A 24,362-nucleotide genomic window follows, 5' to 3' on the forward strand; every position below is an offset into this window, starting at 1 on the left:
CCCCCAGGCGTCCTTGACACTGCTGCCCCGGGACAGACGGACGCGTACCGTGGAGCCCACCTTTCTCGGTCTTTCCCTCTTCCAGAGGGTACTTCTGAGACTGAATCTTCAACAAGTTTTTTGAGAGGCACTTGGTCATTAGGCAGTGAGCTGTCGCCCTGAGGTTCATTTTTTTCAAAGTGACAAAGGACATCAGTAACAGAGTAATAGAATGAACAAGTGACAGGGCCAAGCCCAGCGCCCCAGTGTCCTGGCACGTCCTGCTGTCACTTCTCGTAAGGCCGTCTTTAATTTTTCTGGCAACACGCCTGTCTCTTGTGTAACGCAGGGATCACCAAAGCACGCGCACGTTTCTTCAGTGGAGACTGGAATCAAAGTACGGTTTTTCTGTGAAGACACCTCGGTGTCACTTTTCAGGACATGAATAAGAAAGCTCTCTTTCTGTAAGGAATGTCACGGTCCTAGCGTCTGATGGGCGGCGTGTCGCCTCTAGTCCACCTCCCAGCGCTTGCAGGCTGACGGGGCATTCGGTCTCACACGCCGGTGTCTTCCAGGAACTTCCAGTTGATTGTAGAAACAGCCGAGGCTCAGTATCTCAGAAGATTATTTAAAATTTAAGTGACAGGGAAATTGTCCACAGAGAACAAAATCTTCCGCAGCCCAGTCAGCTTGGAGATGGCCAGGTGTTCCGACGAGTCCCAGCCTCGCTGACATTTGGGCTTCTCGAGGGCTCTGCAGAGTCGATCCAGCCGGGCTTCTGTTCTCCGCGGAGCAGGGCTGGTTCAGGACACGCACACCGGCCCGACGGGATTGCTCTTTAGGGAATCCAGCCGGGAGCGAGCCAGGAGCTGCTGTTGCTGTTGTCATCACATGCCGTCTACTCAGTAGACTTGAAAAATGAGGTAAAAACTCCTTTTTCCCCATTAAAAGACATTCCCGAAGGCAGGCCCTGTGCAGTTGGCAAATTCTAGTGACTTGGCTTGAAGGACGCATCTGACACTGTCCCAATAGGGAGGCCTGAGAGCGTTGGGCCAAGAACCCTTAAAGAGGTCCCGTGTTAAAAAGCTGCCAGCGTTTTCCTGAGCCTCGATAGGTCTGAGTCTGGCACACGACTGAGCTGGAATGTCTCCTAGCCGGCCTGACACCAAGCGTCTGCTGGCAGGACGTTGCTTCTCCCTGTTCGGGCTTCTTCGCACCTGTGTCAGAACAGAATTCTCTTAAAACCCATCAGCACCCTGACAGGACACAGGCTCGGGAGAGCAGCAAGCTTGCGCCGGCCGCCCCCCGGCCCCCCGAGCGGGAGCGGCCTCCTGCGGGGGGCACAGCCCTCCTGGGCCCTGTGGCCAGGGTGCCACCCGGCCCTCTGGGGGGCCGAGCCCTGGGAGGCGGGTGGGGGCGCGCATGCGAGGCTGCTGTCCTCTGTCCCTTTCCCCCGGCTGCCGTGGCACGGACCCGGTCCTCGGCAGGAGAAGGAATTCTCCGGCCCTCTCTCTGAGCCTCTGCCTCAAAGAGTCTGGAGAACTCCTTGGACGCCCACCTGCAGGGGCCGAGTCCCTGGGACACCGAGGGACCCGGCGGGCGGCGGGTCCACAGCTCCATCGCAGGTAGTCCCCGCGGCGGGGAGAGTTCGTGTGTACAGTTTTCTACCGTCCCCAGGCAGGCAGGCACCTGGATTGTCGCGAGCTCAGGAGACCAGAGGCCCGCGCAGCAGCTGGCAGCGTCCCGTCTGTGTCGGGAGGCCGGGCGGCTTTGGTGTTCAAAGCGATCTCGCGGCTCCCAGGCCAGCTCTCCGGGCGACAATAACCATAGCCTGCAAAGAAAACCTGTGATGTTCGACGGCTTTGAGGCTTAACGAAAATGATCTCTACAAAATCTGGGCAAAAATGCCACGATGGCATAGCGGGCCGTGTCAGGATCTCATGTCAGCGGTATTCACATCCGCACGAGCAGCTTCTGGGCTCCGCGTCTTCCACGTACAGAAACCTTTTCCGAGCAGCGTCAGTTTGGCTGTGGGCTGTGCCGTGTGGTTTTGCATTGCTGTGGAAAGTTGATTTGCATGTTGGCTATTAAATTCATTTTCCTCCATGTTTTCCTCTCATGAATCTGTACTTAGTTGCTTTTTCTTTAATGGGTATTTCAGATCAAACACAGATGTTACAGTGACGCACGCACTTAGTGACTGAACCCTCATTTGCCCCAAAGATTTCTCCTTCGACTGTTTGTGGAGCTTTCACATGAGTTGCTGTCTAGAAATGCTAGAGACAGACAGAACCCCCCCGGGGCCCTGGCTCTGGCCACGCTGCGTCAGCCACAGGGTCGGGGCGCCCACGGCCGGCGTTTTGGTCCAGCAAAATCCAGTCACAAGAGACGCGTTTCAGGCTTAGCTCCCGGTCCCCAAAAAGCAGTATACGCCCCCTCGCCCCCCGCCCATTGCCTGTCACACTGTCAGATGTCCCAGGCTTTTTCTGGAGAACCTCTTAAAAAGGCCTCGTGACGATGGGAAGATGCGTAAGATCAGTCGGGAGTCCCGAGGTCAGGTGTAGACAGCAGGCTCCCCGACAGGCGGCCTGGTCTGTGGGAAGATGGTTTCTGGGCCGTGGCTCTCTGTTGCCTCGAGACACTCGATAATCCAGTTGATGGCGAGCTTGCTTGCCGTTTTTCGAGCTGACTCCACCCTCCAGAGCCCGCTGGAGGCTCGGCGGTGGGCTCGCTCGTCCCCAGAGCAAACCTTGAGTCTCAGGCGATGGGCACGCGTCAGGCCTCCGCCACGGCGGGGGGTTCGGGGGAAGGAAGTGAAAGCACAGAAGGGGGGTCTGAGAGGAACACACATGCAAATCTAGAAATACAGTGCGACTTGTCACATCAAGGACGTCTCTTGCAAACACCCGTTGCGTTAGAAACACCGAACCGGGAGAAGTTCCTGAAGCGGCATCCGCAAGGGCAGACCGCATGAGAGCGTGCTTATCAAGCAGCCGTCTGGTAGGTAAAATGAAAAGACAGCGTCCTTGTTGCCCCCGTCTCATTAAAGGTCAAACCCCCGTCTCATTAAAGGAGGAGGAGGAGACCGCTTGAAAACAGTGGCCTGAGAAATATTGAAGAGCTGTTTGCGGAGAAAGCTGTGTAAGAACGTCATCCTAGGGGCCGCCTGCTCCTGGAGGCTAAGGCGGCTGCTTCGGTCCTTCCGTCCCGTTCCAGGTGAAGTTTTAGGAACTACTGTCGTGCCCTAGCTTTAGAAAAACATGTTGACTGGAAGAGAAAGCTTTTGGGAATTTTCTCTTGGGAGGAGGGGAAAGTGTAAAATAACTAAACCCATACGCCGTCCTGGTTCACTGTGTGCGTACACGTGGGGATGGGTAACCTGTGTGCACACGTGTGGGGATGGGTAACCTGTGTGCGTACACGTGGGGATGGGTAACCTGTGTGCACACGTGTGGGGATGGGTAACCTGTGTGTGTACACGTGTGCGGATGGGTAACCTGTGTGTGTACACGTGCAGATGGGTAACCTGTGTGTGTACACGTGCAGATGGGTAACCTGTGTGTGTACACGTGGGGATGGGTAACCTGTGTGTGTACACGTGGGGATGGGTAACCTGTGTGTGTACACGTGGGGATGGGTAACCTGTGTGTGTACACGTGTGCGGATGGGTAACCTGTGTGCACACGTGCGGATGGGTAACCTCTGTGTGTACACGTGGGGATGGGTAACCTGTGTGTGTACACGTGGGGATGGGTAACCTGTGTGTGTACACGTGGGGATGGGTAACCTGTGTGTGTACACGTGTGGGGATGGGTAACCTGTGTGTGTACACGTGTGGGGATGGGTAACCTGTGTGTGTACACGTGTGCGGATGGGTAACCTGTGTGTGTACACGTGGGGATGGGTAACCTGTGTGTGTACACGTGTGGGGATGGGTAACCTGTGTGCACACGTGGGGATGGGTAACCTGCCAGACTTTGTACTTGATCCTTAAAGTGACAGGAAGAACAGCTGGAAAACTGCAGTGAGGAGGGAAAATGTCTTGTTTTGGGGGATGATGAAACACAAGACGTCCTTTCTTTTGCTCACAGCTTCATCGCGTCCCTCCTCACTTGGCCTCTACATAAGCCGCAGGTTTAACAAGGTCTTTCTTCTCCAATGTGTGGATTAAGGGTCTTTCATCTTGGAATCTGACTTTAATAAAACAATTAAGATTGCTCAGTTTGAAAGAACCATGGTTCTCAGTGAACTTTCATGATTGTATTTTGAATAAACAGTTTTGTTCTGAAGATTTTAGACGGTTCCGGAAGCCAGTCGAGTCGAGTCTTTTAATGGGCACGTACACGACACCTCCGTGCGGGACGCTGGGGACAGCCCACGTGGGTCTGCGGCTCCCTGGGTGCGTGAGACCGGGGCCTAGGTTTTCGCAGCCGTACCTCCCTCCCTGGGTGCAGAGGCTGAGGTGAGACACGTGTGTACAGAGACTGGCACAGTCGCCGGCAACACTGAGTCACTGCTGTTCCCCTGCTGGAATGTGCCAGAAGGGCATCACCAGGGAGCACAGATGCTCCTGTGGGGGGTGGGGCAGTTCTCAAACTTGAGCGTATGTGAGAACCCTCTGTTGAAACCCACACGGCCAGTGCTGAAAATATTCTGAAAGTACTGGTGATGGTTGCACAATTCTGTGACTATCCTAACGACCGAACCCTACACTTTAAAAGTGTGAATTTCTCAATAAAAACATAACACAGGGGCGCCTGGGTGGCGCAGCGGTTAAGCGTCTGCCTTCGGCTCAGGGCGTGATCCCGGCGTTATAGGATCGAGCCCCACATCAGGCTCCTCCGCTAGGAGCCTGCTTCTTCCTCTCCCACTCCCCCTGCTTGTGTTCCCTCTCTCGCTGGCTGTCTCTCTGTCGAATAAATAAATAAAATCTTTAAAAAAAAACCATAACACCAACCACGATGCTCCCCCCACCCCCACCCCCGGCATTTCTAACAAGTTCCAAGGTGTGGCCACAGCTGCTGCCTGCTCCACACGTGGAGAAGCCCGTTCTCAGCGGACCATCCGCAGAGTCCCCACAACGGGGCTGCTGTGTTTTCGGGACAAGCACCGCTTGCGTCACTTAGTCCCCACTGGATGTTCCTGGTTCGGGAACACTGCAGTGATGAGCGCACAGTCTCTTCCCAGGACACACCTTTGAGCTGCTCAGCACCTGACTCCTAACAGTATCATAACCGCACCAGTTTAATCTGTTAATGCCTTAATAGTGGCTTTCCGGACCACTGAGCACTTAAAGCTCTAGAATAACCTCGATGTATTTCTTGATCATTTTGATCTTTACGTTTAAAATGGCCTTAGGAGGGTTCAGCATGTTGAGTGAGAAAGACCTGGACCCAGATCCCAAATCCATGTATGTATGTGTAAGAAACACCACCCCGGCCCAGCCGTGCTTTGGAAGACGCGCCGTGAGCCCGTCTGGGAGGCCTGCCCCGTGGGCCAGACGAGCCCCAGCCGCAGGGTGCCTGGCGCAGTGCTCCCCACGGTGCCCCTGACGCATCTACCGCTTCAGTGCGGATTTGTAAGGACGGGAATCCCACACGACAGACTCTTGAATGGCTCGGAAGGGGCTGCACTCACAGGGGCCGAGGGGAAGCAGACGCTCCGCCGCCGCCGGGGGTTTCTGCAGAGTCGTTCGCACCCCCCAGCCCCGGCCCACATGACTGGTATCGACCCCAGGAACGTCACAGAGGAACACAAAAGCATCAGACACTGATTTTGCTTACTTTCCATTTATTCACATTTCATGGATTATTACACTTCCTCAAAAACTAATGAATACAATCTGAGATTACATTGTCTGACAATTCAAGTATTTTAGTTTTAGAAAACAACTTCCTATGTAAAATAGAAAGCAGACAACTTATCTGATTGCTAAGAAGTTTTACACCTGTTACGATCGCGTCTGCGTCAAGCAGAGGCCCGGAGTCCTAACCATGATTGCCTCTGGCCAAGAACGGCCCGGTGCTCAGAGCGGGACCCGATGGGCTCCTCGCCGTCGCCTGCCGGCACCGCGGGACACGCCACTTTCTACCACAGATTCTCACTTCCAGAATGAGAACGAATAGCCAGGGGTTTGGGAGTGAACCATTGGGTTTGCAAAGCCTTCAAAATGCACCGTGCTCACATTCTGACTTCAGAAATCAAAGAGCTGACAGATCCTCAAAAGACGTGTTTAACTTTCAAATGAAACCAAAACGGCTTTCTCGGTGAGGACTTGTTCTGCACTTGGAGAGTACGATGGGGTTTTTCTTCCTCCGCCCCAGAACAGGCAGATTCTTTTTGGCATGCAGCGTATCAAAAATATGATTTAGAACTGAAACTGTAAAACTATAATCCTTTTCGAGAAAATCAACTCAGAAATGGCCAGACCTGTCCTTCCCTGGAAAACATTCTAAGCTGCTTTAAAACCTGGACACACATCTCCAGCCTGTAACGCTAAAAACAGACAGCACACCGCTCATTTTCTTGCTTACTGGGGAACACTCACAAGGAGGACACACAGCAGCTTTTAAAAGGCCACTGGAACCCTCAGTGTCTGTCAAGATGCAACACAACTGATTTCGGGTTAAAGGTTAAAAACACCTCCCTTCCGGCCACACAGATGACATCCGCCCTCGATCCTCTAACTCCAAACAAAATTTCAGTCTGTGTTAAACATTTTAGAGCCTAATGTCTAGTATTTTTGTTAAAAATAAATCTAACGAACCCCGTGGGGTCGGAGTTAGCTACTAATCCAGCCACGGGGAGAAGGCGGGCCTTCGGGGGCCAAAGGGGCTCTTCCCCCAAGTAACATACAACTACTTAGGTTTTAGAGGACAACCCACACACACGCGGGCTCTTGTGTATCCGCACATAATTAGAGACCAAAGGGGAAGCAACATGAAGGAAATACCATGTTGGGAGTTACAGCCCATAATTGTCACTTTGACAGCGAGTCTTAGCAGCAGTAATTTGCTGGGAATGTCAGGAAAACAGAAAGCCACATTGGAGGGGGGGTGAAAGACGACCTAATCCTGATGCTGTGGGGCCACGTTTGGCAAACGTCCCACTGGCCACGCAGAGGCTGCTGCCAGCGCAGTGTCCCTGAAAGTGCCCGAGTGACCTCGCGGCTCCTGGGGACCACGGGTGGGCCACACGGGACAGAAATCCGTGCCCTGCATTTCCTCGTCCTCCTAGCAGCTGGGTAAACCTCACCCACGGCCGGGGGGCGGGGGGCACGGCCACTGTAACGTATCAACCACCATGTCCTAGAAATCACCTGTAACAGACACTCAAGAGTATTCTTGATGCTAAAAAGAAAACGCAAAAGTAATCAAGTAATTGTCACTCTCTCCCTAGTTCTGCCAACGTGAGAGCCTGACCGCAGCCCCCACGTTTATCCAGAGTCACACCCTGGGCCAGAGTCTCTCACCGGAATCAGAAAACAGGAGTGCAAGCAGCTCATGATAACCTGCTGGCCAACTACCCCACTCAAGCATTTGAGTTAACACACTGGATCATAAAATGGTTCCCTGCCCCCTTTATAAATCTCTAAAAATTATAGCTTCTTTTAAAAAAAGCAACTGTACTATCTACAATTATTTTCTACTCTTTTCTAAGTCAGAAGACATTACGTACTGAAGATCAAAACATACAAGTGGGAGCCCTCAGGCACGGACCCTGAGCCTTGAAACAGGACCATATGGTACCAGCAGTAAATGATGAACGAGGAATGAAAGTGGACATTTAAACATTAAAATCCGTAGCTAAGTCATGTGCCCAGAATCTTCCAAGAACGCTAGGATCCGTGACCCGACAGCTGTGGAGAAGTACACGGCTCTGCGCGTGCATAACCATGGCTCCCTCCCGAATGGACATACTGAGTATCTTCCTGGTAAAAAAGTGGAAACTTCAGGTATCAAATGCAGAATACACTTCTGTCTAAAGTGAAAGGCAACAGTTACACACACAGTTTCAACTCCATTAGCTTATTGCATGCTCCCTGCTAATTCACATGGCGCAAAAGCTCCCAGGACTCTGAGTAGTAAGGAGCTCTTAGAGCCATGGGGTGCATCATGGTACAAACAGCTAAGACGTACTGTTTCTTTTGTACTATGCTCTAACCTTGACTTCACTGTCATTTCTACAAGGGTTTGTTGTCCGTGGTCTATAAACTATAAGCTACCAAATTTGTGCTTTTAAACCTCATTCCTGGCAATCCCCCTCAGTTCTCTTTGTCTGCAGGGGAAGACAGAAGGAACAGCACCTCGAGAATGAAACTACGAAACCAAAGAACAAGCTACTTGTTTCCTTTTAAAATGAAAAAGCAGTTCCTCAATCAGGTTAAGCAGCCCACAGGGTTAAAAGGCCAATGTCTGCAAATAAAAAGCCAAAGCCTCTAATGCTGAGGGGGAGCGTTCAGTACTCGTGGTTCAGCTTAAAGTAACAATACGAGAAAGCAAAGGAAAAATACCTCGGTCACAGCGTGGTAGCATGATTCCCTTGGAAAGAGTGCTGTTCTCCCCAGTCAGTCTAGCCCACCAGAGAGAAGCCCCAGGCAAGCTTCCTCCTGGCCACGGGGGCTACGGAAGGCCTCGCCGGCGGTGGCAGCAGACCCCAAAACCCGTGGACCGGAACAGCCTTTGGGAAGTCTAATTGATACCCTGATTTCAGCCTATTAAGAAACCACTTGTGGTCAGTTTAATAAATGAACATTAAAAATCTTCCAAAAAATTTCACTCAAACGTGTTTTACACATTAGACAGCTCTGAAGAAGGGAGAATACGGGTTCTTGACACTTAACATTTAAAGGTTTTATTGGCCATATTAATCTTCCTCACAAAGTTTAACGTTATCTCTAAGTTCTTAGAATGTCAAAGTGAGAAGAGAAGAACACCTGACTAAGTCTAAGGGGCAGGCGGGGAGCAGCAGCCTGGCGCCGATCCCTTGGCCCAAGTGCGCTCAGCCATCCTTTTTCTCCAGTAAAATTGTGTGCAATTCGTCCGCGTCCTCGCCTGTTTTCACCCGGATCAACATGGTGACCGGGCTGGTGGCATTCTTCTCATCGACGGGCGGATTTGGAACACATACGATCAGGACGTTGTTCTTCCCCGTTCGGGTACACGGCATGTTGGGTGGGATCAGAACATTCAGCAGTATGTTGCCTGCATTTGAGCAAAGGAAGAAGGACAGGGAAATCACACAAGCCACAGCTTCCGCGTGCTCACTGCCAACTATGAAGCCCTGCTCTACCGAATGGGTCCAAAATCGGGAGCCAACAGGAAGGGCAGGAAAAAGAGCCCGGGTTCCCTGACGCGGATGGCAGCACGGTGTCCCGCCCGCGCGCCGTCGCAGCAGCCAGGCCTTCTGAGAGGTGTCCGTGCTCACACCAGGGGAAGAACACATCGGCGTAACCCAGAGCCTTCACCAGGTCATTCGAACAAAGGCAGAACGGTTAGCAAAGAAACCTCTCTGTGGCTCACCGGGTAAGAGCGCTATGACGGCGATGGCGTCAGCCACAAGTCAAGCCCACAGGAAAGAGAGAGCCGCACAGAAGTTTCTGCAACCCAGCCCGCCAGGGCCTAGCGGTACCCACGGCTCCCTCACAGACCCGCCCTGGCCCTCTGCCCGGCTCCTCCAGGCCCTCGCCGCCTCCTTCGGGTGGGCTGTTCTAACGGTGGGGCTGGGGGTGGGGAGAAGGGGAGCCCGCAACGTGTTAACGGCTATTTCCTACATAAAGCAGATTCCTTTCAATGGTTAATTCTCCTTCTGTGTTTGTTAAGCCATCCAATGCACCTCTAGCTTCTTCATCACGTTTCTAACACAAAGTAAAATGAAAACCATTTGGTTACTTCTTTCCATACGTGTACGTGTCCTCACGCACCGCCAGGCCGGTACCCCACCCCATCTATGATAACCACAAGCACAGGCTGCATCTGAGCTGAATGACTGTTCTGTGCCCCCAAAACACGTCGGTGTACTTGAGGATCTCAATGACCGGAATCAGCGGGTGAAGGGCTTCTAAACGCTGGGTGGTCGGCATTATTTCATGGCACCCGAGAAACAAGATACCCACCTAAACTCGTGTCTGCCCGCACTAACAGCTGTGTCTTCTGATTGGCCGTAGGTTTTAAATGCAAAGTGCCCACCCCTTTCTCTTTAAATTCGTTGTCTTTCTTGTAAAACAGTTTACACCTGCGGAGAACAAGAAGCGAGACCATCAGATACTCAACAGACAAGTTTTCTAACACCCGCTGTTCACGCTTGTGTGAAAAGATCAGGATGAATCTTTGATTGATTCTGACTGGGTCTGGGTACAAGCCCATATCAAATCTGGTTAGATATTCTAGAACGCTTCCCTATTTTTCCCAATTATTAGAATAGTGGGTCATGTGCAACTTGAAAAAACCACTTTCTGAAGCTACCTATTCTCAATTCGGTCAAAACCACAGCAAACACTCCACGCCTCTGATGTGCTCCTGTGGCCCCGAGTTCAAGAGGCCAATCTGGTCCTTTCGGGACAGGAACGAGTACAGGACCCTCTGTCCCCCATCTTTCTCCCCTTTTTCCCATTTTTTAATTTTCTTCAGGACTCCTTCAATTTTTGATCTACCAAAACGCTGAAATTTTGGAAAGCGCTCTTAAGCAAGGCCTGACAAGTGTAATCAAACCCCTCCCGAGCCTGCCGCGCCACGCAGCGCCTCGGGTCCGAGACCCACAGATCACAGCACTGCCCGCTCCTTTGATTTACTCCGATTAGGAAAAAATCACGCCTTTATAGGTCATCTGTGTAATTAAATTTAAAAACAAGCCAAAGGAGCTGCTGGATTCTTAAAAGTTCTCAAATAACAATGCTTGGGAATTTCAGAGGATATGGTGATGGCTACGAACACGGTTGACTCGTCTGAAATTTCTGTATTTAAATACACAAATCTAGGGAAGCTTCTAAAATGGCACAACTAGGGGCGCCTGGGTGGCGCAGTCGTTAAGCGTCTGCCTTCGGCTCAGGGCGTGATCCCAGAGTTCTGGGATCGAGCCCCACGTCAGGCTCTTCCGCTGGAAGCCTGCTTCTTCCTCTCCCACTCCCCCTGCTTGTGTTCCCTCTCTCGCTGGCTGTCTCTCTCTGTCGAATAAATAAATAAAATCTTTAAAAAAAATAAAATAAATAAATAAAATGGCACAACTGACCTGTGAATGTGCTTGTTAAAAAGTACTAATTTCATTTTACTGGCATTGCATAATTCCTAAGTGTTCCTTGGCTATCTTCTGAAAGCAACAGCTCTCATATAAAAACAAAAATGAACAAAACCCCAAAACTGCTCTCATCACTGAGGAGGAAATCAAGGGCTGGTCACCATGCAGAACCTTTTGGCTGAGAAAACCCACGAAGGCCAACCAGGTCTCCAGGACGGGATGAGGTCTCCCGACGAAGAGCGGAAGTAAAGCCAAAGCGAAGTCAGTGACAGGTGACTTTTGTGCAGGGAGGGCGGGGGGAAGAGGAGGAAGGAGACCGGGGTGGGGCGGTGGGGCGGTCAACGAAAATCCCGTCTCTAAAGCACTTTAGAAGCAAGAAAGGCCAAAAATACCAGAAAAAAAGTAGGAAATGCCCAGCAGGAAATTTCTAGAATCCGTTTGTTTTCAAATGAACAGCTCAAGAATTCTCCCTTGTTCCCATTCCAAGAGCAGGCACAGCCCGGCGGGGTGCTCGGCAGTCCCTGCGGGGTGCTCGGCAATCCCGGCGGGGTGCTCGGCAGTCCCAGAGGCCGCCATGCACGCTCTGCAAGCACGCGCCCCCACGGGTTCCCGGGACTCTGACTTACTTTTTGGAGTAAAAAGCATCTTCCTCTTTTACTTCAGTAACTACTACTTTGGGCGGCTCGTCATTCTCTTCTTCATCTCCGCCTTTCATAAAAACAACACTCACTGAGTAAAATTCAAATCAAGAACTTAAAAGTGTCACAAAAGTTACCCATCCCCCAACACCTCGACCTAAAAATTCCCCGTAAGCTGATGCAGAAATCAAAAGCACACGTCTAACTGGGGGGGGGGGGGGGGGGGGGGAGGACGCAGACTTACTGGATTTTAATTATTTTGTGAAAAATGAGAATAATTTTTAATGGGCACATGCTTCTCTCTTCTAAATGTTAATCTGTAGAAAGCCCTGGAATGAAAAACTGTCGATGCTTAGGATTCGGTGCGTAAATTTTAACAGAAAAATGACCCCCACATAGACTCAAGATCCCCCCCGGGGAAGGAAAACCGCAGACAGGCTTCTATCACCTCCGTCCCCAGATGCTCCTGTGTGTGTCACGTTAGGGCATCACCAGTCACAGCGACGGCCAAGGAAGAGGAGGCCAATACGCTGGTGACGGGGCAGGCTGGCAGAGAAACCACCCCAAAGCGGGAGCCAGCCGCGTCTGCGGGGCCCCGCGTCTGGGGGTTCGGGCACCCAGCTCTCAAGTACCGAGAAGAGAACACCTCCTGTGAGATGGACTTTTGACCTGCTTACAAGTAAGTCCTCCCACGACTTGTTCACAACCACCACGGGATGAGGAGGGACCATGCCACGAACCCCCCTTTGCAGAGCTAAGAACAGGGAGTGAAGGGCCTGTGAGTCAGGCCCGGTTTGGAGCACTGACACCACCCAAGGCGGACGCTTCTGGAAAGGCGGCTGCAGTCCAGACACATCAAGGGAAACCCTGCCCATTCGTTCCCCAGTGCTACGCAAAGTCTACCTTTCTTATTCGCAGTACAGTACTATTTTGCCATGAGACTTCACCTATGATTAAGTCTTCCAAACACAAGGCATGCCATGGACATTGACAATTCTTTAGGTAAGACACAATTCTCACACACTGTTAACTCCATTTTTTTATGTGCAAAACCATGCGTTTAAAACTTTTCAAAGTCACTGTGCCAGATACTGTTCTATTCTTCATTTTTATTTTTATATTCTCAATCCCTACAGTAGCCCTACAAAACAGGTCGTACTCCACTTTACAGAGAGGGAAACAACAGAGAGATCCCATCCGGGAACCGACGGAGTCCCCGCGTGAATCCCGATCCCCCCGAATCACAAATCTACGTTTGTGCCGCTAACCACGAAACCCGGATCCGAACCAGACGTAGGAGGATGAACGTTACCATTACCTTTACATTCGCTGCTGCCGCCTTCCGCCTGCGCCTCCAGCGTGTTCGTGGGAAATGGTGAAGACACTGGTTTATTCTGGGTAAGATCTTTGCCAAATAAACTGGAGTTTCCAGAAGAAAATGAAAATCCAGTCAGGGGGCCGGAGTTTAATGAGCCCAAGACAGAACTGTCGATTTTCTTGCCGAAGTTAAACGAGGCACTTGCGGCTCCTACGGACGGGTCCGTCTTCTTCTCAGAGGGGTCCTCCGCCTTGTTGCCAGCAAACGGAAATGGCGAGTCTTGCTGCAGTTTTGTTGACCCGAATAGGGAAGGGGACTGTGTGGCAAGTGGCATTTTGTTAGTTTCACTTTCGGAACTCCTGCTGCCACCGCTCCCGTGCTGCTGTTCGATACCCGCGAGGTATTTCTCGTAGTCTTTAAAGATGGGCGTCAGGTCGCACAGCGGGTTTGTGTCCACGTGCTTCGCGATCCAGTCCCGAACGGAACAGTTTAAGGCAGCCAGCTGCTTGTGATAGGCATTCCGGGGGCAGGCTGCACTGGAGGCAAGGCCAGAGGACGAGGGCTGCTGACTGTCACCATTAGTTTTGGGAGTTAAAATCTTTTTATCGACCAAGGAGGTAGGACCATTTGCAGCGACAGATCCTATAGGGAATTAAAGTTTGAAGTGTTCACTGAGAAGCTGATTTGAGTCTATCACCCGGAGTTTTATGCTGTTCTGTCTTCGTATTTTCTGCATTTATTGTACCCTATTTTTGTCACCGCTCAGGAAGCATGTGCACATCTACTATTTGGAACCGGTGATCTCAAAAATCAAACTTTATACAAGAACACGGTCTAGGATGTGCTTGCATTAAACTTCTACAATTTTAAAATAACCTTTTCTTTGAAAAGGAGGCCCGCTTCCCCTGGAACTGTCACAATAGTTAGTATAAAACTTAATCCCCATGGTTGGAGGGATGAACTTATATTAATGTAGTTAAAATCTTAACAGAAAGTGCTGGCTTAATCACACTAAGCATTCTGCCTCACTAAAACACAACAGTATATATTTAGAATAACTAGCTAAGTAAAATCCAACCAGCCAGGATCACTTCTGAAAACCGAGGACTGTAGCCCATGATTCCGTTCTCTGTTGCTAATCCCAAGAGTTCTTGACCAATTTTCTCAAAACAGGATCAGGCAGTCACCACATCCCGGGTGAAATACATCTAGAGTGGCGGACCCGTAAGTTCCTAGCAGGTGTGGTCCTTGGTACACAGAGAACGAATGAATGAGCACATGGGAAGGCAGCCTTTTACTGAGGGTCCACTAAGAGCTTTCTCTTCTCTTTTGACCCCACAGGTCAATTCTGAGGGTCATTCTCATTTCACGGTTGAAGACTTGGAGGCTCAGAGGCTAAGCAACTTTACCAGGGTCACAGAGCCAGTGACAGGCAGAGCTGAGAACAGAACCTGGGTCTATTTTGGCTCAAAAGCCTGTGCTCTACTCACTTAACTCTGCAAACAGCCAACATCTTTCTAATTGCCATCCCTTTCATTATGACCCTGTTTTTGCTCATGCAGTCCCAGGACCCAGGATAAAGTACAAGAAAAACATCTTTGCAAAGTTAGTTTTCAGACAGTCTTTACACAGCTGTGAGCGGGGGGAGAAGCTACTCACCAAAGGCTGCCTTGCTCTCCGTGGCTGCCCTTGCGCTGGAGAAGGGAGGGGCGCTAGTTACACCACTTCCGTTAGACAGTCCTTCCAAAGGCTTCCCTCCAGCACCGTTACCAAATCCGGAAAACCCTCCTCCTCCAGAAGGGACAACCAAACCTTTAAAACCTTTGAAGGCCCCTCCACTATCAGACTGAAACATAAAGAAAGAGCACACATGAGATGACTGTGTTTCGTAACTAAACAAGCAAGTACGTGACAACACCGCGGTGGCTGAGGAGCTCCCAGAACCCGTGCGGGACCAGCACCGGAGGAAAAGGAGCAGCACGTGCAGAGACAGGACGCAAGACCGACCTTGCTCATCACGACAGCTCTGCGCTCCACAGCTGCCTTCCTGGCACAGCCATGGAGACAGTGATTTACAGTGAAACTTGTTTTTAAAAAGATATCTAAGATAGAAGACAAAAAAAGACTAACGCAGTAAGTTGTGTACACGGCCTCAGAATTACAACTAAAACCAAACATTCTTAAATGACTAAACCCCAAACGAAGCATTTTCCTTGTACTACTCAAAGACCATTAGCCTAAGGAAGCTGTAGAAACATCAAGTCAGGCTGACTGATAAAGGTATCTTACCCATTTTCCTATGACTTCCTAAAGCACTGCTGTAGCTTTTAGTTTCTAGAAACGTGAGCAGTTGACTCTCAAATCTAGACCTTCCCTTGGTTGAGAAATCCAGGGGCCACATCTTTATTCTCTACTATTTTCTCACTATTTCCATCAGCAAAGTCTTTCCGGTAGACCTTTCCCCACTGCCGCTGGCTTCCTCACATCTCCAACCCGCGATGTTCTGGAAACATCTGGCATGCCTCATGAGCTTCTAAAACCGGCTCTCTGTCCCTGGAAACTCCTGGAAAACGTTCCTCAGTTGACACTGCTCTGCTAAGGTTACCTTTTTTTTTCCATTTAAAACTAGTGGTTACACCACAGTGGGCACGATCTGCTTCCTGGAAACAAGATCCAAGGGAGGGTCTAGGAAATATTCTTGGAAACACGCGATGGAGTACATGCTTCCGAATATCCGAGGGAGTACGCAAACCTTACGTTTTCACCCAAGTTATAATCATGATCTCACAAAAATGTTACTTAAACCAGATAGAAACTCTTCATTTTTTGAATGGGTTGGTTAGCCTAATAATATCGCACAGTTTTCGAAAAAAAAACTGAAGTTTCAATCATATCCACAGGAATTTCAGATGGTTACCGACCATGGATACAATTACGGCAATAAAATTAGGCAAAAAAGGCAAAATCTTAACTTGTATGAATTTTAATGCGTGTAATACAGGTTAGGCCCTGACACTCTCATTTGATTTTTGAGGATTCAACACCCCAAATACACCAAACCAGTAGCTACCATTTTACAACAATATTCCACGGACAAGGTGGAAAGCTTGTGAGTGGCTCCTCATAGCCTGGTATTCTGCATGAGATTAAAAAGCCACAGGGTATTTATAGTGATTTTAGAAACTGTTAACAAGTTGGCTCTAGAATCATCACGAAAGTTCAAGAACCACTGGTTTAAAAAAAAAAAGGGGGGGGAATAGGAGTCACTCAGAAAAAGGACAAAAGTGAATGAGGACCTGTCCGTTTGGGCCCCATGGAACGGACATGTCCCTGGGCCCACCAGCCTCCCTCACTTATTTTTCTCCATGGCACTTAGAGGAAGGAAGAAACTATATACTCGGCGTGTCTCTTCCATCATTAGGATGTAAGTTCCACAAGGCATGGGTATTTTACTTACTTCTATCTGTTTTTAACCACCAATGTTATCTCCAGTGCTTAGCAGATCTGAATGAATGGGCAAATCCATGACAGGTGAGCCTTGAACAACATGGGGGTCAGGTGTGCCCCCCTCCCTCCCTTATAAGAACAAAACCCCTCCGTATAAATGGACCCAGGCAATTCAAACCCATGTTGTTTAGCAGTCAACTGTATATGGGAAAAGCCACATTTCAGCATTTAAGTGGATGACATAACACTTAATTTCTTATACAAGTTCTAAAAGTTAGAGCTGAAATGATATGTGGATTTCAACTATCCATATTCATTTCCTTTAACAGCCAGAGGGCTCCCCCAACCCCCTTCCCTTGGGCCGAGTGGGGACTGTGGTCTACATGGTTTCCACCTCTTCACTGTCATTCATCTGAGCTGGGGCGATCCCTCGAGGTGGTCTTTCCTCCTTCCTTTGAAGGCTTCTCAGTCTACACCACGAGCTGCCCCTCTCAGCTACACCCCGGTTTCAACCTGCTGTGTGGTGACAACTCCCAGAGCTGCACCCAGCTGTCACCCCTCCTCCTGCGCCAGGTAAGGATGCACATACGTAGTGGTCCCTACAGAACCTCACTTGAATGCACCCCAGGCCCGTAAAATACATTTCCCCAAGTAAACCAATCACTTCCTCCCTAACTGAGTTGTCCTTCCCCTGCTGTGTCTTCTCCATGAGCCATCCAACTTCACCAGGCTCAATACCTACAGACAACTCATCACCAGTCTTTAGGAATGAAATCAGACCGCAGGAAACTTGCAGTAATAAAACCGAACAGAGCCACTACGAAAGACGGCTTCTTCCAGCTGCCACCAGGATGTGCACGGCAGCTTCTCCAGCCTGACAACAGACGCCCGGGCCGCCAAGTCGGCACACAGGTGTCCGGCACGTATCTGAGGGCTGAGGACTGTACTGGGGAAGAGTTATTAAATGTGGAGTGATGGCTGAATGCGAACTACATGATTTCAATTCCAGAGTTACAACTCATCTTTTAACCCTCGTGAACACAGGAAGGAAACACTGCAACATACTATATGAGGAAGAAAATCTACATGAGAAATGCTTCTGTTACAGCTAAAGGACGCCCCCCCCCACGCCAGGGACCGGAGGGACTGGGTGGAGGGACTGCGAGAACACCCGCATCTCCCTTCCCTACTCCACCTGCCACCCACTCCTCTTCCTATTGCCACCCGGCTTCAATCTGTCTAGATCTGCACTTTACATGTGTGCACGGTGCACATCTCTTATTGTTTTCTATCTCCCATGGTCCACCTCAAGGATTTTCACAAGTAGAGTAAGCATTTTAAAAAGCATTTATCGATCTGACTGCTCCCAGAGATAGAAATGTTCTGCAATTAGAAATCAAATTAGTGTTTAATACCAAAAGCGGTTAAGAAAACACTCACTTCAAATCCAACATTTCTACGCTTTGCTTTCTTTATGGCTCTGTTCTTCAAGACTTCCTCACTGGCCACTGAGAATGTTCCCACCTGCAAGTGTACAAATTAAACAGCAGTAAGATGAGGCCCAAAAGGAGAAGAAATGCTGAACACAAAAGCCTGACCAAACTTTTCTTAGTATCTGCTGGTTTTAAAGTACTGTTAATACTGGTAACAAATTATGCAGAGGTCACATTACAATAAAGTTTATGTCTATTGTCTATCTTGTGAATCCCAAATCTACTTAGGTGAATCAGAAATCATCCAGACATATACAAACCCAGGCTTTGAATCACAATCCAGAGGAGCTCACACAGGGAAGTTCTGACAAGACTAAGACCATCCAAAGTTTGGTAGAGGGGTGCCCGGGTGGCTCAGTCAGTTAAGCGTCCGACTCGATTTTGACTCAGGTCATGATCTCAGGATCCTAAGATCAAGCCCTGCACTGGCCTCTGTGCTCAGTGTGCAGTCTGCTTGAGATTGTCTCTCTCCCTCTGCAAATCCCTCCCCCAACACTCTAAAAGTAAATAAATAAAATGTTTAAAAAAAGAAGTTTGGCAGAAAACTATTCAGGACCAGTTCTTCAAATTTCAAATATATTCAAAGATATGAATAAAACTTAGAATAAAAATCGTTTTAAGAAGCCAAATCTGTTCTTCAAAAGCCAAAAGTTACCTTAAAGATCATGAACAGTTGGTAACAGAGCCAGTTCTAAAACCCAAATGCCCAAATCTAGGATCTTACTACTACAGTTTTCAAAAACAGAGGTTATTTTTATCACATATGCACATGATTTTTAAGAGAAACCTTGCCCATTTGCCTGTCATCTCAGAGACCACTGGCACAGCCCGGACGACTCTAAGCGACCCTGTTGGAAAGCTACTGTTCTTCCCAGTAGCTAAAAGAAGTATGCCCACAATCAAGAATTTGCAGAAGATCTTTGGCTTTATTTCAACCCTTCTTCTACCCTGTAGGGCTGCATAAAATACTTTCTGTAAGAAGATAATAATAAACTTAAAGAGATCTCTACCCTTAAGAGAAGGGACCATCTGGCTACACTTGTCCCGAATTCAATGTAAGGTCCTTTCACACTCATTAGAACTTAACTAAATGGAAGTCCTTTCATTCCTGAAATATGTTAACGTCAAAGCAAATCATTATACAATAATCATAAATCCTACTAGGCACAGAATGTAACACTGTGCCTAAGACCTGGAAAAAACTTAGTTACCAAAGAGCTGGTTAACAAGCACCAAGTCAGTTAGAAATGTTAAAAACCTTGTCAAAATATTAATATACTTGTGATTTTCGTTTCCCTAAACATATTAATACACACATTTGTAAAGGAAAAAAATGTTCATACTACGAGATTCAGAAAGAAGGAAGATGGTTTAAGAATAGGCTTGGAAACACACTTTGGCAGATTTCTTCTTCTTCTTTTTAAACTTAGCGCTATTCTATTAACTTGAAAGGCTAACCTGGTTACAGATTTCCTTAGTGCATCGAACTGCTGATGAGGCACTGAAAACGCTGCTGCGCTCCACTCTTTGTAAGAGAAAAATTAAAACATTTCCTCAGGGAAGACCATTTTTATTTTGTTAGGAAAGAAACCAGGCCAATCTGAATTCTATTCCAACTAATGCAATTGTTGCCGGGGGGGGGGGGGTCCTCAGATCCGTGTGAACATGAAACAAGACAGACCTCCAAGAGGCATCAGAGTACGGGAGGCAACCCCGATCTGAAATCTCAACTTCTGGGTATGGCGGACTGAGAGGCACGTGGTGGGGAACCACTTCTCAAGTGCGAGCACTGGCACCTTGCTAGATCGCTGACTCACTCTTCCATCTCGACTAGAACTATGGGTTTAGAAAGCAGGAAGTACATGAAATTCCGGAAGGTGCTTCTACAAAGGAGCAGGGTATTTGAGGAAATAGGCACTAGGAGAAAAAGACACCCAAATGTAATTAATACATTCCTTAAGTGCAGGTCATAAGAAACCAAACTATTTTCTGTTCAGGCTGTTCTTTAAAATACCTTTTTAATTTGACTACAGAATCTTCCTGAGGGATCCCAAAATGAATTTAAATTTCGAAGCGGCACGAAATTGTTCTTGGAAAAGATCTTACCTCTTCTGCTTCATCTTCTTGATCCCAATTCCTATCTGTCAGTTCCTTCTCAGCAATTCTCTTGGCCATATTTTCAAACCTAAGTGAGAAGTAAAAAGAAGTAAAAAGCGCTTTTCTAGACCAAGACGTGAGAACTTACGAAGCAGTTTTTAAAGATTTATTTATCCAAGAGAGAGTGAGTGCGCACAAGCAGGAGGGGCAGAGAGAGAGGAAGACAGAATCCCAACCAAGCACGAAGCCCGATGACAGGCTTGATCCCATGACCCTGAGATCAGGACCTGCGACGAAACCAAGAGTCCGATGGCTTAACTGTACCACCCACGCTCTCCAAGAATTTATGAAGAAGTTTTAAAGAATTTTTACAAAGAATGCAAAGAATTTTTACAAAGAATTTTAAAAATCCACTCTAGCATGAGATAAAACAACAACCACCCATTCCTGATACCAGTGGGAACCGCCTTCCTGAGAACCTTATGGCAGCATTATTAGGCTCTCAGTTTACATATGCAGTAGATTACGGAAGGAGGCAGTGTGAGCGCGTGAGCGTGGGCACTCTTTCTGAACAACGCAAAACCAGCTCCATTTGAAAAAAATTAAAATAGAACACTGACTTTTTAAAACCTGAAATCTTACGTACTGTATATGCAATCAACAAGTGCTTAATTTATTCTATGCAAATTACAATTACAGTCTTGCTACAGGCAAAACATTTTAAATACTTAAAATTCTCTTAAAGATGATCCAGTTAAGAAGTTCATCTTTGGATAAGAATTTTAATAAGGCACTGGAAATACTTTCACAGCACAAGTCCTCTTCTTTAGGCTACAGACAGTTGATAGAAATAAATTTCCCAAGACTGAATGTTTAATTACCCCAAATTGTATATTGCTAAGCTAGAATATCATTTAAAAGTTCAAAATGTAATTAATATAGATGTTAACACTCGAAATTTATGTATGACCTTCAAAAATAAGCCATCACTCAACTCCTCTAAAGCCACCGTGTCACAGGGAGGAGGAGGAAGAGATAGGGACGGACAGAATTCTCTCTGCAGTGGATACAAGCACGCAGCCAGAGAGGGTGCTGGTACTCGTCCCTTACAGTTTGCAGTGTTTTCTGATCCTAATATGTATTCTTTGCTATAAACAACGAAATTAGCACAACAACCAATAGAGACTCCATTGTGAGTGCTGTGCTGGCTGTTCTCTAACTCACCAGTTAAATGGACCAAAAAAAAAAAACTCCATTTCCTCCGCTGCCCATCTTGCCCTGGGCAAGTGCCCAGTTCATTCAGGGTTCCTGAAACCTGTCTAGACTCCTGATGGTCTCTGCCCACTCACACTTGTCTCAACACCACGAACCACCAGAGCGTCGGTTCGTAGAATTTTGTGGTCATTAAGATATGCATTCACACATTGCCCATTTCTCTTTAGTATCTACAAAATAAAATTCAAATGTTGACATTCCAAAGTCCTTCAAAATCTGACCCCCTGTAGAGTAATGACATAGGGGATTTTCAGCTTTTAATAATATCCTAATAACACCTGAACTTTTACAAGTACGTACGGGCTTTTTTCCTGATTATAAAATAAATGGTTTTGAAGTCCAAAACGCTAATACGTAAAGTATGACACTCAGCCATTACCTGCGAATCCCCCCTTTTAAGATCTCCCCCTCAAATACCTGATCAAGTTTTGCCATTAATCTTGGTCATTCAAACAAAAGCAAACGGTACTTTCTGATCTATTTCCTTATTGAACTTCAACAGTTGGGGGGAGGGGGGGCTCTTTCCCTGGTCAGTAACTAACACCTCCACCAGGGGGCGGAAGAGCCGAGAAGTTGAAGGAGTCATTTTTGCTATGAACTATTAGTAAGCTATCGAGGCAAAAAAGGGTGGAGCTGACAGTGCAAACAGTGTAGTGAAAATGTAACATCTAACTCAGGCCCACAAGTGAAGAGATAACCAGCAGAGTAAAGCTACCGAAACTAATGGGGCTGCTTCCCCAGTCTACTGTATTCATCCAAGGGAAGACCTAACCCAGGGCAGGGAGCTCCCTTTTGTTCACTGCCCCCTCCAAGTGCCCCCAAACCTGCCCTCGCACAGCAGGTACTCCAGCAGTCGCTGAGCGGCGATCTAGGGCGCTACTCATTTTAGGAAATACGATAAAATGCTGGCCTCTCAGTTTTGCCATTTTCTTGCTAGACCTCTGGCAAGTTATTTGATTGCTGTGATTCACTTTCTTCACCTGTAGAAGAGGGAGGTGTTGTGAAAATTAAGGAAGATAAGGAAAAACTTAGTTCTGAACAGTGCCTGGAATCTAGGAAGGGCTTAATAAATATTAAACAAAAGCAAAGGCTATAAAATACCATTTCTCCTCAAAACTGTAAAAAGTACAGGGTGGGAAAAGAGAATTCAATTATGAGCCAGGCTTTAAAATATATTTTAGCAAATCCATATTTTATTTCAAAGCATGATGCTCCAGACAATAATTTTTTTTTTTTTTAATGCAAGAGGAGGAGGAAAAAATCTCTGTACTCAGAACAAAGCTCAGCACCTAAAGAGTCTTAAGTCCTAGCTACTATCAAGAATTTAGGGGTGCCTGGCTAGCTGAGTGGGTGGAGCATGCGACTGTCTACTTCAGGGTTGTGAGTTCGAGCCCCACGGTGGGTGTCCAGATTACTTAAAAATAAATCTTAAAAAAAAAAAAAGAAAAGAAAAATTTAAAAAATGTGGGGCTTGTGGTTAAAAAGGGACCAGATTTTAAAATGATTCCTAGGTATGAAGCACTGATAGGAAATTGAGAGTTTTCATAATTGGAGAAAACTATTATCTGTGCCTGATAAAAGAGTTCTGTGGTCTCTGCCACCAGGTGCTGCCTCATCCTCGGGGTCGAACCTCAGTCAACATCAGTTTACCCTAAGACGAAAATAGATGTGACCACACTTGACAGAGAGAAAAAAAGAAGAGAACAAGGGGGCGGACCCCGGAGACTGGAACGCCAGGGAAAAACGAAGTCTCAAAATTTCTTCTTAACGGAACAGAGGAAAGGGGTGATCAATAGCCCGGGATTGCAAGACGAAAAGTGAAGCCACGCCGAAGAGGTAGTGTAGGGAGAGAGGGGAGACGGCCAGGGAGAAAGAAGTACCGAGGGGGAAGCGCTGGAAGTAAACCGAGACGGCCAAGTCGGGATGGCCCCTGCCCAATCAGGCCTCTGCCTCCGCCGGGGCCGCGGGGGCCCCGCACCCGGGCGAGCCTTACCCAAACTGGGCGCTGCAGCCGCGACAGGTCGGCCCCGCGCCCGGCTTCACAAACAGCATCCGACTACGCGCCGCTGCGGTCATCCCGCCCCACCCTCCCCGCTGACCCCCAACACCCCGCGGCCCGGGCCCCTCACCCCGGCTCCTCCTGCTCAGGGTCCCCCTGCCAGGTTCGAGTCCCGCACCCGGACCCCAGCTTTCTACTCCCCAGGCCCAGGCCGCTCACTCCGACTCCTCCAGCCCAGGATCCCCCTTCCAGGCCCAGGTACGGTACCTTGCCTGACCCCGGGTTCCTCCTCCCCAAGCGTGGGCCCCGCAGCCCGGCTCCCCCTTCCAGGCCCAATCTCGTGCCGGGACCCCGGAGCCCCTGCCCGGGACCGGCCCCTTCTTCTGCCACGCTGCCCGCCCGTCTTTCACCTACCGGGCGGCAGCCGCGGCACTCGCTGGACTGTGGATGCGGCGAAAGCCGGGTGAGCGACCGCGAGCAGGTGAGAGGTTGCAGCCGCGGGCCTCGGGAGTGAAGCGGCCGCTGCTCGCCCGGCTGAGCGCGTCTGGTCGCTTCCGGTGCGCTGAGATTCTCGAAGAACTTGGTGGTCAGCAAGCCTGGGGTCTCAAACACCATGTCCTCCAGGGGTCTCGCCTCTCTGTGCTCGGCAGTGAGGGAGAGCAGCAAGATCAACCAGAGACCGCTGGAGGAACAGCGCCCAACACGCTCCAAGCCGCCATTTTATAACTCTAATCTAGCCCCCCCCCCCCCCCGCCCAAACCAACTCTATAAAAAGGGAGGAAAGAAACGCCCGCGTCCAGCTACTGCGCAAGCGCGCCGGCGCCTTGGCGAGCCGTACCGCCTCCGCGGGCGGTGGAACGTCACGCAGCGCAGGCGCTCAGCTG

General features: G+C 48.8%; 2 protein-coding genes across 6 annotated transcripts in view; one reads left to right on the plus strand and one right to left on the minus strand.

Moving 5' to 3' along the window:
- The window catches only part of KIAA0930 (KIAA0930 ortholog), a 41,201-nt gene extending 36,937 nt beyond the window's left edge, over window positions 1–4,264 (plus strand). Inside the window, exons 10-11 of one of the 5 annotated variants that reach the window (XR_015727069.1) lie at window positions 3,029–3,195; window positions 4,071–4,227. Coding sequence is in view for 3 of the 5 variants with exons in the window: in XM_087868634.1 (XP_087724760.1) it covers window positions 3,029–3,072 (44 nt within the window). In the remaining 2 variants the exon portion in view is untranslated. Of the gene's footprint in view, window positions 1–3,028 lie in introns of all 5 variants that reach the window. The other 4 variants (XR_015727070.1, XM_087868634.1, XM_087868632.1 and 1 more) reach the window with 4 other exon arrangements.
- A 1,488-nt stretch (window positions 4,265–5,752) lies between these two features.
- On the minus strand, window positions 5,753–24,216 carry NUP50 (nucleoporin 50). The gene is made up of 8 exons (XM_045779724.2): window positions 23,893–24,216; window positions 20,214–20,292; window positions 18,055–18,138; window positions 14,827–15,013; window positions 13,168–13,809; window positions 11,838–11,919; window positions 10,094–10,212; window positions 5,753–9,182 (listed from the first exon to the last, which is right to left on the minus strand). Exons 2-8 carry the CDS (start codon window positions 20,280–20,282, stop codon window positions 8,980–8,982), a joined length of 1,386 nt encoding a protein of 461 aa, XP_045635680.1. The 5' UTR covers window positions 20,283–20,292; window positions 23,893–24,216; the 3' UTR covers window positions 5,753–8,979.
- Between the last annotated feature and the right edge of the window lie 146 nt (window positions 24,217–24,362).

Source organism: Ursus americanus, chromosome 17 (genome assembly GCF_024610735.1).
Source record: "Ursus americanus isolate L20-20 chromosome 17, mUrsAme1.1.p, whole genome shotgun sequence".
Classification (NCBI taxonomy): Eukaryota; Metazoa; Chordata; class Mammalia; order Carnivora; family Ursidae; genus Ursus; species Ursus americanus.